This window comes from Catharus ustulatus, chromosome 4 (genome assembly GCF_009819885.2).
Source record: "Catharus ustulatus isolate bCatUst1 chromosome 4, bCatUst1.pri.v2, whole genome shotgun sequence".
Taxonomy (NCBI): domain Eukaryota; kingdom Metazoa; phylum Chordata; class Aves; order Passeriformes; family Turdidae; genus Catharus; species Catharus ustulatus.
Window position 1 is genome coordinate 8,859,093 of NC_046224.1, and position 12,831 is coordinate 8,871,923.

General features: G+C 40.1%; 1 protein-coding gene across 2 annotated transcripts in view; it reads left to right on the forward strand.

Moving 5' to 3' along the window:
- SEMA3D (semaphorin 3D) overlaps positions 1–12,831 on the forward strand; it is a 138,788-nt gene that overhangs the window by 78,984 nt on the left and 46,973 nt on the right. For both annotated transcript variants that reach the window (XM_033058216.2, XM_033058215.2), the window contains exons 6-8: positions 2,315–2,408; positions 5,654–5,782; positions 11,544–11,686. In XM_033058216.2, the coding sequence (XP_032914107.1) occupies positions 2,315–2,408; positions 5,654–5,782; positions 11,544–11,686 (366 nt within the window). The remainder of the gene's footprint in view (positions 1–2,314; positions 2,409–5,653; positions 5,783–11,543; positions 11,687–12,831) is intronic.

Genomic DNA, 12,831 nt, shown 5'->3' on the forward strand with positions numbered 1-12,831 from the left:
ACTTCCACCACCTCTCCAGATAAATGTGTCAAGGCAGGAGGGTGCTGAGGATAGGCTCAGTGATGTGAATTTGGCAGGCAGTTGAAAATGTCTCCTTGTAGGAGCTGAAGCTGGGAAATCCATTGTCTTAGAATTTTTTCTTTTTTCCCTCCCTCACTTTCTTTTAATTTTTAAAAAAAAATATCTGGGTTATTATAACAGATAATGAGTGTCTGGTAATTAGCAACCTTTCCAGGAAGATGTGGAATGCTTGGGAGATCCCTGAGATCCCTTGAGACCCTGAGATAGCCTCATGGAGGCTGTGAAGCCAGGCAGTGCTCTGGTGACCTTTGAAAGCTGCTGGTGGATCTGCACAGAGCGCTCTTGGCCAGTGCCAGTGCTGTGAAAACAGAGAGGAAAACAGTGTGGATCAGGTGACTCAAAACCACAGCAGACACTGCTTTTGAAGCAGTACAAATCCCCAACGGGATCACACAATTAAAGGGGATTAAAGTCCTCGTCTTGTTACTGCTCGAGTCGCTGCCAAAACTTCTCTTGGCTGGTGAAGAAGAGGCTTGGCCCGGTTGGTGCTGTTAGCCACAGCTCTCCAAGGGATGCTCTTTTCTTTGAAAGCTCTGCCTGAAGTGAAAGCAGGAGGTTAATTCTGTGTGAATGCCTGGTAGTGTCCATTAGTTTGTCTGGGTGAAGTCTGAAATATTTGATGTTGATCTATAACTCCCTTGATCCCCTGAGTACTGCTGGGCTTGCAGGCAGCCTCTTCACATGTGATAAGGCAAGGGTTCTCCGAGCACCTCGGGGTTGCACATCCTAGAACAAAGAACAATGGGACACCAGCACTGTCAGAAAAAAAAAAAAAGCCTAATTTTAAGTTTAGTTTTGTCCTTGCTGTGCTCACTTGAGTAGCCTGAGAATTTGGTTTGGCTGATATTCCAGAGGTTTGGGAAGGTAATGAGTTTTTTGCTGATTAAATTCTACTTTGTATGAGCTAGGATTGCTGGAGGAAATTGAATTTATGTTCCCAGATTGGAATTGATTTTTCTTTTCTCTTAAGGAGCTTAATTATTCAGTATCCTGGGCTCTTGACTTCTGAGCCTAGAGAGTTTAGGAGGCAACTCAATAACATAGAAAGGTTTGGTCATTTATAATCTGATGTGCATTAAGGATGAATTGAATTAATGTGTTGTGAAGTCTAATCCTATGTGGCCATCTTTGGCCATACTTGCTTGTCATTTTTACTCTCCTGACGTCTTGCAAGGCAGAGATACGGAATATTAAAATAATTAAAATCACTTCACCCATTTTTAATCATTTAAATAATGGAGATGTTTTGATTTTTTTAAAACTAGCTTCAAAAATTTTGTCTCTGTAATACATTGATTAGATTTCTGAGTGCTAGTGTGATTTTAAATATTGCTGTAGGTAGGAAAACATGTTAAAGGAAAGTAAGTTAAAAGCACTTCTGTAGGTAGCCTTCCCTCTCTTAATGGCAGCAGTGTTCTGAAGATGAAGTCTCTATACCTGCAGAGAGTTCACTTTACTCCTCTGAGCTATCAATTTGCCTTCAGCAGGACTCACTGTGGATTTCAGGTTAACTGTACTTTCTTCAGGAAACCATTGAAAGGGGCAAGAATCCTTGTTGGCAATGCAAAGCAAAAATAAAGCTTCAAATGGATGCCTACAGAAATCAAGTTGTTGATTGCCCACTGAAAACATTGGCAATAATTTTTAAATAGCTTATTTTCTTTATCTTCCTCTATGCCGTGGTTCTGTGGCCCAGGAATTAATCATATTGTGTTTGGAAATTATAAGGAAGAAACTATTCTGATATCTCTTGTATCTTTAGCCTTGTTAAAAATAATAAGAGAGAGCATATGCTGTTTTCATTTTAAAAGGGTCTGAACTGTGTCTGTTGTGAACATTATTCAGCAGTCCCTGGAGAAATTTCAGAGTCAGCCAGAATCCCTTCAGAGTCTCCTGTTGCAACACAGTCTATCAGCACTTTCCCAAATTGAAGCCAGTGCCTTTTAAGTACAATCCAGCTTTTAATTGGAGTAGAAATGAACAATGCATCTCTTTTTTTCTGAAAATAATGGTATTTCTTATTTAAGATTTGTGTTTCACTATAGATTAACCAGGATTCAGTAAAACATTGAGTGAAAAAATCCAGATATAAAACAGACACAGACTGTAAACATCAATGCTGAGATGACAGCTGCATGATCTAACACACCTTCAGTTTGTATATTAGCAGAACAGGCTAAGTGAGTTTTTCCCCACAGCCACACCAGGATAATGAATTTGTGTTTGTTCTCAGGAGATGGTATTCCGTTTGGATACCCAGAGCCTGGAGTCTGGCAGGTTGAAATGCCCCTTCGATCCCCAGCAGCCGTTTGCTTCAGTGATGGCAGGTAAGGAGCCCCCAGAGCCAGGCGCTGCCCTCCGTCCTGTGATGGCTCTGTGCCAGCCCAGCGCTCAGCACATGTCACTGCTGGAGCTCCTCTGGCACTGGTCGTGTTCCAGTGCTGGGCTGTGCTCTCAGAGCTGGGGAAGCCTTGAGGCTGCACACACCCAGGGGCTGGAAGGGCAGCAGTGCAAACAGAGGCATTGGAATGGCTGTGGAGCCTCTGTCAGCCAGGCAGGAAGGCGCTTTCACCCTCACCCAGTCACTGCTTCTTTAAGAGGACAACAAAAAAACCCACATGGACAGAGAGTGTTTGAAGCCCTTGTGGGCCTCTTTCTGCAATTATCAATATGTTCTGCCCTTTGAAGTCTGCTGACATGCACTATTTCCATAAATACGTTTCTGAGGTTTCTATTTACTCGAGTAGCCACTTCTGAAGCTGGGAGCCGAGGAACAAGATAGTGCACTCTGCCTGCTGCGTGCATCATAGCACTGTGTGGTCTGACATTTGGGGCCCAGGAATGTCAGCTTGACCTCCGGATTTCAAATCACTATAAGAGCTACTTTTGTCATGGTTTGGTTCATAGCTTTGGACAATTTTCATTTAACTTGTCTGTCGAGCATATGAATACAAGATAAGAGTGAAGCACCATGACGTTTTCATTTACAGCCAAAGAGCAGTGGTGACAGTGCTTTGAAGTATCGGTCACTGTGTGTTATAAAAAGAATATGACTAATGTTCAGTCTTTATTCTCAGATAATAAGATAGATGATTTGTGATTCTGACCCTACAGATGGGGCAGGACTTCCTTTATTAAAAACAATAGATTAAAGCCTGTGCTTATTCTTCTCAGAGACCCCTAGTACTCTTTAATGACCGTGAAGTCTATTTTTAAAATGGGGTTCCAGAAACTTTAACTTTTTTTTTTAACTTTTTTTTTAAATGCAAGCAGTAGAACTCTGTGATTTACTACAGCATTGCCTAATTTCAGTAGCACTCTCATGCTTTGACTGTTCTATTAAATCTTGTGAAATGAAGAAGCTGCTGTCTTTCAGCTACCTAAGACATGAACTTTGCTACATAAAAATTGTTGAGCTAGATAAAATTAATGGTCAGGGTATTCTAGTATTCCTTTTTTGAGTGTGACTGGTGTCAAGTACTTCACAATAATGTACAAGGAACACTGTAAAGCATTACCGTCTGACCAGAGAATGTGGTTTGGTCTATGTTTGGATGCTTACCTTATTCCCAAGTGAAGTAGGAGAGCAGTATAGTTCATGCATGAGATACTGCCCTGGAGCTCAGGTGAGATCATTTCCCATCTCTGCCACTAATAAGCAGAGTAACCTTGGCATGTCACTTCTCTCTGTCTACTTTTATTTATCTGCCAAGTGGCAATAAAAATTACTTAGATCCTTCAGAAAACACTTTTTATTCAGTTATACATTTATGAGCTAAGTAATATCTAACTATATTTTCACTCACACATGTCAGTTAGTGCAACTGAGTAATTCTAATTCTTTGTAGAAATAAGTGATCTGAGTACCACATGACATATCACTTCAAGTAAATCCCATGGATAAATTTGAAAAACTAGTTTTTTTGACTGAAGAATCACCTGCTCATCATCCATCCTCTATTACAAATTACCACTCACCAAAACTGTTCAGGATGTAACAGGAACTTGGAATGAGAGATAGCGAATGCCGAGAGAAGTGCTGAAAATGCCTTGTCAGCAGAGCCTCAGCAAGATGGAGAATTTCTGTTGGCCCTTCAGATGTATCGATCACCGAGTGCCTGTCAGTTAGCAAACACCAATTACCCTGCCCATTCCTCATTATGACAAATACCTTTCAGAATGCACTATTGTTTCTTTACAAAGGCAACATGCTGTCTGAAAGATGTGCTTTCCACAACTGCCATGGAAATGATGCAGAAGTAACAATAATAATGAAGCAAAAAGAAAGATGATAGATCTTTTTTTGACAAATAAAGTGCTTGTGGATCATGGGGTGTGGGTTGGTCTGTTGATTTTTTTTCTCCCTTGATCTTATTTTTTTAAGTGCATTTACATCTTTCGCAAATGAAAGCACAAACATCAGTGTTGAATGGTATTTATTTTGCATTCACTCTCAACAAAGGCTTCTCTCTAAAAGATCTTGTGAAATGTTTCAACCCAGGAGTATCAGAAAATCTGGATAAGGAATTTTGGAAGGGGGTTTTTATGTATCATATAGCATTTTATAAGATTATAATTTCTGAACATGATGATTTTTTTAAATGACTTCTAGGGATTTATTTCTGGAAGTCATTAAACAAACAAAAATAAACAAACAAAAAACCCCTCTTCTCACCAATAAAGGTTCTTATTTTACAGAAAAAAATGACTATTGTAAAATGCACTATGTGGTAGGAAAAAAAAAGGTTCACATTGATACTGCTTCTTTGCTTTTTTTGAAAAGTACTGAAATATAAAGGGAAACAAAATATTGTACATTTCTTAGTATTTTCATTGCCCACAAAAGGGGCAGAAGAGCAAATAGTGACTGCAATTGCAGCAAGCTCACAGCCCTGTGTTACAGATGAAATGTCCTTGTGAGGCAAATTTTGACTGCCTTATTCAAGTAAGATGTGTCATTTATTTTAGACCACTCTGTGTTTAAATGATGACGATTTGTGTCTGTAGCCATATTCCTGCCATTAACACAAATTCCCTGAATCTGTGCCTGAATTCCTCTTTGTAAATCAAGTGTTGGATGGAGATGCTTGCTCCAGGAATGGGCCAGGCTGCAACATTCCAGTAGGGATGCATCCATCCTGTTTTTCTAGCTGAGGAGCAGCAAAACCAGCAGGGCTGGGACACAGGAGGTGGCTGGAATGGACAGGTGGCCATGCCCTCACCATGGCTCCCAGGTGCATGGGACAGGCTGTTCAGATTAAATAAACCTTCATACCCTTAAGAGCCCAGTACCTATTAAAGCCTAGGAAATTTACTTTTCTGAGTGCCTAAAAGATCTGAAAATTATGCTTTGACTATGTTACTTCTCAGACATATAATTACAAATATGACTTTCATTTAAATTCACAGAACCAAAAAAAAAACCCATTAAAATATGACCCAATAATATTCTAAAACATTAAATTAGTTTATAGACCAATTAAACACAGTTGTTGTTCACCCAACAAAAGGTAAATAGTCTTAATTTTTTTTTGCCACAGCTGTAGGAACCCTATTTCTTTTTCATTTGCAGATGAGTATCTTTATGCTGGAACAGCTTCTGATTTCCTTGGCAAAGACACTGCTCTGACACGTTCCCTGGGCCCTTCTCACGACCACCATTACATCAGAACTGACATTTCTGAACATTACTGGCTTACTGGTAAGATCCCAAACATATGCTGTTGTCATTTGTATTGTCCCGCCTCTCTGAAGTTAACAGCCCCTTCCTTATATAAATATATGTCCAGTAACTATAAATATAGATATTGTATCGTGGGGTCTTTGGATTACGTAGGCATTTTTTAAAAAGCTCAGTGGAACAGGAATGCACTTGAGAAAAGTCACAGAGGTGAAAATGCTAATTAAGGGAAGAGTGGGAGCATGAGGCCTAATCATAGTTTCTGTCTTTGATCTGTATATCTGTGTATAATTCTACAATTGAAATGATTTCATGACTTAAATGCTTCTATATCCAGTCTTGTTGGAATAATTTTTTTAAACTGTTTTTTCCAACCACTTGTTAGAAGCTGTTGTCTATAGCATGTTGAAACAACAGACTAGAAATCCCACATTTTTTGGTAGGAGGTATTTTTTGTTAAAATTTTCCTTTTTTAGGGGGAGAAATACCCTTTGTTGCTGTGAGGATAATTTTAAAACCACTAAGGGCACACTAAAAGAGCTTCCCAAGCAAAACTCTGCTTTTTCTTGCCCGTTAAAAAACATTGTGAGCTAGTAAACCCTCTCAAAAACTGGCTGCATTTGCACCCAGCCAGTCTCAAACCACACACAGAGTAACATGGAAAACTTCACTCACAAGCTAACCCTGCTCAATTAAAGCATCCCCCTTTTAGCTGTCAACTGTCTTTAAAGATGTGGCAACACTGGCCCTGGCTCAGGATGCCTGTGTAACTATTATGGGTGCAGTGTAAAGCCAGGGCCTGCTGACCACAGGGTTAAGTTGTCTTCCCAGCAGACAATTTCTAAAAAAGATAATTTTGCTTCTTAACTCTTTGAGACCTCAACAAGAGGAAATGTTGGAGTTTTTTTCCCCCTTGATTTTTCCCTACCCCTCATCTTCCTTCTTCTGTATTGTTGCCTTAAATTTCTATTGAGATGTAATTCCATAACCCCAGGATTTCTGCTGTGAGATGAGGAGAAAGAGAAAAACCCACTTGAAAGTCATGTTTACCTTTCTAAATAGGAGATGGAAGAATCTCACATCTGACTCTGCTGACCTATCCCACTTTGATTTCCTGTGTTGAAAATCTTTCTTGTCCCATCTCTCCTATCTGGTCTCTCTCGTTTCCACACACCCCTTGTGCAGTGCAGAGCAGAAATGGGCTGTGATATGGACCAGGATGGGTCCTTCCAGTAGTCACTTCTCTAATTCTAATTAGCCATGCAGCTGCATATCCAATTTTATCACTGATGGGCTGCAGATGCTCAGCATGGAAAGGTGGCTGGGTAGGTGCTTTCCTGAGGGATGCAATAATAAGCTAAAAACAAAGATTTACTGTGGTTTGGGCCTGAGGAGCATCTGGTGTTTTCACTAGTATGGATCCACATTGATGAGCATTACAGGGTTCAGTTCCCAGTCCAAAAGAACTTGTAGCTTAAAAATACAGTTCTAAACATTTTTTTTCTCTTATTATTGTTTCTTCATGAACAGTTTGAGGCAAGGGAACAGTCCAACAAAACAGAATAAACTGTAGGTTTGAGAAACGTTTAGATGTTTTACTGGAGGGGGGTTGATGTGTCTGCCTTTCCACTCTCATTTAAATTTATTCATGATTTATTCTGTTTTCACTTAAAGCGTCTGTATTTGTGAAACTTTTCTAAGGAGAAGAATATATTAATATGTCTGGGTCTGAAAAACAGCTTTAGTGTGCTAGACTGTGAGGTGAAAATTGCCCCACACTATATAAACAATGAAGACCCTATATATTCTTCAGGTTTACCTTGTTTCCAGCCATATAAAACCCTACAGCCACAATTCTGTCTAAGACTTCACAAACACAATCCCTTCAGTGTTAAACTGAGAGGCATAGACATAAACTGGGTGCTTTTAATATTTTGAAACAGTCCTTTTAAGGTTGGGGAAATTTTTAAGTGCAATTTGAAATGACGGCATCATTTCTGCAATAAGCCATAGGGTGGCCAATATATTTCTGGTTTATTGTGTAATGTTACCAATTACAGACTTTTGTGCTTTCAGCCGATACTGGTATAAAGAAAATATTTACTTGATTTCAAGTTTAAAACTCCCATCTCATCTAAATCCCCTCTTCCCTAAATCTACTGCCCGTTTACCAAGCATGTGTTAGACCTCCATGAAAAGTTGTACATACTTGAATAATTGTACAATTGGAAGTAAATTATTGCCATGCATGACTCATGTTTTACTTAGGATAAGCATAAAATGAACAGCTTGTTTTCTTCCAGAGGGCCGAGGAGGTTTTGCTATAATGCACCTTAATATTTTTAAAGTTTAGTCTTATTCTGTTTCTGGAAACAAAATTATCCTTCCCTGAGGGAAGGGAGGTAAAGACAAAGCATGAGGGAAAAATGCGTGGGATACCTTCCAGTTCCTTGCAGGGCATCTCTATCTTGACTAATTAAGACATGTCCTAATCTCAGTGGCTGAATAGCAGCTCCGGAGAGGGGAGAGGAGGAAGGCAGCTGATCTTTCCCATGACTCAGGCTCATGCAACTCCCACTCCCGCCAGGGTGGCACTGAGCAGAGGGGAGCAGGGCTGGGCTCAGGCGCTCCCACAGCTGCTCCTGCACGTGGGGCTGGTGGCCCCTCTCCGGATGGCAAAGCCACCCACTGGAACCGAGCCTGCCCCGTGCCAGCCCCGTGGGTAGAGAGAGCGTCCTGCCAGCCCCACACACAGGCACCCACTGAGCAGCTGCTCATTCCTCCCTCCTCCTTAGGAAGAGAAGGCCATAGCTGGAACCAGGGCTTCCTTGAATTACATTCATCTCTTTTTTTTTTTTTCCTTTTCACTTTTTTCATTGCAATTTAGTCGTCTTTTCCAGGGCAAAGTCTTGGAGGCAATGAGTTCTTTATATCCTGCGAACTTTGGATGGGATTCAGCTCCCTTAGCTGTAAAAGGCAAAAGCTAGCATCCTGTCTGAGCTCAGTCCTTGTGCTTGCCTCTGTAATTTACTGAGAGAGGTGACACTTCCAGAGAGTGACTCACCCTGCCTGTTGTAGGAATCTGTCTTAAAATAGGATTGTTCATTGTCACTTTGTCCCTCCCTGAGAAAGGACCTGCCTGAGAATGGGTTAGGAGCTTGACTTCTAGGTGGTTATGGTAAATGAGGTAAGCACTGTCCTTTGCATTCTGTCATGCCACGTATTTCTGGCAGCCCACCTACACAGAGGTGCTGCTTCCCACTATTTTGGGTCGCTTTTTCATTTCTTTGTGTGCTGGGACAGCCACTCCTTTGTGGTTCTCTTTTTCTGAGCCTAAGTTCTCCATAGGTCGCATTGCCAGAAATGGCTGGTGGTTTCAGGAGGGGGTGATGGCCAGCAGGTAACCAACAGCAATGAAGGAGCAGCTGTATCAGCTTTTCCCACCAGGCCACATCAAAAAAAGCACAAGCAACACATGTACCATCTATTACCAGAGCTCATGATGCCTTTAATCCCTGGGTTGCTTACAAACAATCTAGCCATGAATTTCATATGTGGGATGATCTTCTGCTGAAGCAAATAGTGGGAGGGATAGCTCTGTCTATGGGAAAATAAACAGTAGTTTAAAATCATCATCATTAGTTTTTCTCCCGTGCAAAAAATCCAAAAACCTAATTCACAGTTAGTTTAAATGCTCTTTCATATGTTGGATAGATGGGTTAGAAAAGATGAGACAAATCTTTCAATTGCAGAACATTATGTGCTTTTGAGATCATAATCTCTTCCATTTAATTATTTTCACTTCATCTTTATGTCTTTTACAATGCATTTCTGTTTGGATTTAACTTTCAAATTCAGTGTTTTCCATTGTGATTTAAAATTGTTAAATATTGGTGTTCCTTTAATTAGAGGTTCTTCTAAATCTGTTCCAGGAATTGAGACAATTATTTTTGCATTTGACTTGCCAAGGAAAGCAATGAAGTTTAATCTTCAACCCCTCCCCACACATTCAGTGTGTTGTTCTGTGAATGTGGATTAAGAAAAAAAATGATGTGACTTTCAAAAACGTGGTATAGAAGAATTTCACAGGTTTCCTCTTAAATGGCTATTTTGCTAACCACATATTTAAAAACCATACTGGAAGCATATTTATGTATTTATTCATGCTTAGAGATCTAATCTTCAAAGTATCCTTACAGGCCCTGAGGGGTAATTGAATATTTTCCTCAAGCTCATTTTGAAATCCTAACTTAAATTTGTAGATCTTGATGCCTGCATAATTTAATTTTTTTCTGCTGACACCATTCTCTAATGTCAGAAGGGTTTAAAATAGAAGCAGCACTGTGGCTATTTTCACTAATAAATTTATTCTTCTGAAACAAAAGTGCACGCTGTGCACTTAAACACGTCCCATTTTGTCTCAGACCCTTTGTCTCAGACTGCAAACTTTTGAATCTTTTTTCCTCTGTGTGTACTGTAGAGTTCATGGTGAAAATTCCTCAAGGCTAATATAAAGTAACAATCATTATGAAAAGGACAAAGGCATGAAGATATATTGAAAGCTGATAATAGTATTCCCCCATGTAAACAGTGTGCTCTGTTTGCTCTATGTTCTTACAACACTCTCCTTATTGCTTTCTACTGCAACCTACCTGATACTGGGGGACAAAGACTGTGTATTTTATTGCTGAAAGAATGTATTTTAGAGTCAAGGGTCTCTTTGCACTGTATTTGTATAGCCACTTCTGTTTAAAGAAAAACATCATTGATCCAAGTGCCCTCAGAAGAGCTCATCTATTGTAGCACACTGGGGAATGTCTTAAAAATCTCTGCCCCAAGTAACTGGTTCACTTGTGCAAGGCAGGGTTGTTACCTGCTCTGCTGCAATCACAGACCCTGGAATTGCTTCAATTTCTGATTTTAGTGCAAAATTAAAAGGAAAACAAACAAACAAAAATCCTCAGCACCAAAAACAAAAACCCTCAACTAGTGAGCAGGTAGAGCAGGTTTGGAGGCCGTGGATGAGGGAGCAATGAAGAACATCTTGGCCCAGTAAGCATGTCTGGAGGATGCAGGCAGACACCCACGCTTGCCTTGGAAGAGACCTGGAGTAAAGTAATGGCCCAGCATGCCACGGCAAGGCATTTTCGCAAAAAGCAGATTTAAATAAACCAAACAAACCATTACATTGATATAGCCAATGTGTTTTCAAGCACAAGGAGCTGTGTCCTTAAGACTGACGAACCAGTGTGGAGTTTGCTGTGCTAACATGCTGGCACAGTGTTGGATTTGGTAGATACAGTCAGTGGGATTGCTGTGTGACAGATACCTGGGAAGCATTCCTTTGCAAGCTATCTCTAGTAAACAGTAGTATATTTCTGTATTCATAACTGCTGCAAAGAGTAATTAAATTAATTTAAATTTGACCAGTTGATTTCAGAGAAACTACTTAGCTTCATTTTGGTGACAAGAGCAGCGAGGTAGATTTGTGTAGGTAATACTTTGTACTGAGGGTTTCTCTCTTTCCAAATAGAGAATGATAGCCAGTGCTGCATACTTTTGCAAGTGGTAGTAAGATCTATACACAAAAGCATCAGAGTGACAGTAAATACTTCAGGCTCCTTGGTGGTTTTCACTTGGAATTAGTAAGAAACTCACTGTTACGTATCTGTATAATATTTTTATTTCACCGTAAGATGTAGCATAAATACAGAGATTTAACAGCAAATCCTAAGGCTTTTCTTCAGATTTTTAATTTCCTTTTTTTTTTTTTAATTTCTAGGAGCAAAATTCATTGGGACATTTCCTATTCCCGATACCTATAACCCAGATGATGATAAAATTTACTTCTTTTTTCGAGAAATATCACAAGATAGTGGCACATCTGACAAGACAATCCTTTCCAGAGTTGGGAGAGTTTGTAAGGTGAGGATTCCATCTTTTTGGTAAAAACAAAGCAAGTTTGGTTTATTTCTGTGAGAAGTCTGTTTTCCCCTTTGTCACACAATGAACAATTGTAGTTATTTTTCTGAACATCAATTACTAATGCCATCTGAAATTTACTTGTCAAAAAATAGACTTGATATTGACAGTTTACATCTTTTAAAAGCTAATGTGGTTATATAATCCTGTGTGCAAGCATTAAGTACTGACCTTCAATGCAACAATGTCATGCTTTGTTTTATGAGCTTCCAGTGAGTATGGATGAGTCAAAGTGTACACAGTGGCAAGGTGTTTGGGGTTTTGTGGAAAGTGCCCACTGATGCATGGGTATACAAACCTATTCCTTCAGCTTGGCTCTGTACACCATCCCTGGGCATTACTGAGAGCTGGGGGCAGTCATTTGTTTCTCCACATTGCTGATAACCCTCTGGGGTGAGGGGAGGCTAAGAAAAGTATACAGTTTCTGAACTACACCCACATCTGCCTGGAGGTTTCCTCCCTTGGGAAGAAGAGCAATCCTTGACCCATTGACCAGGAGGAGCCAGACCTCGAGTCTCCTGCAATGTAAAAAGTTCATTTGGCTGGTGCCTGACCTCCTTTAAATGATTACTCCTTCACTTTCTCTCCTTCATTCTGCTTGGGTTTGCCCCTTTTAAAAGATACGTGCTTTGGTATAAATAGACTCAGGCTTTCCTAGTTGCACTCTTCTTGGAGAAGCATTTCTGTCAAGGGCAGCAGCCTCCTCAAAAGATGAGAAGAAAAAAAGACAGCAGTCAGTGTAGTTTGCTGTTTAGCAGTTTGAAGGTTTTTCTGAGGTCTCTACCCACAGTGCAAGTCTGTAGGCTTCTGTGTCAAACACACACTTTATCCACTCCCTTGTCCCCTAGGACATTCTGTTCTATTCTGTAATAACAGAAGCAGTCAGTTGAAGTGCTCCCATCCTGTCCTTGGGCCCTCAGGAATCAAAAGTCAGGAAAATGGAACTTGAAAGCTGCCTTCATATTAGTGATATACTAAACATAAGCATTGAGCAAATCTCCATCTTGTGATAAATTAGGTATCAGCAACACCACAGAAGTCACACAAATAGGTACATTTCTATGATTTTGTTCAGAAGCTTTAACTGA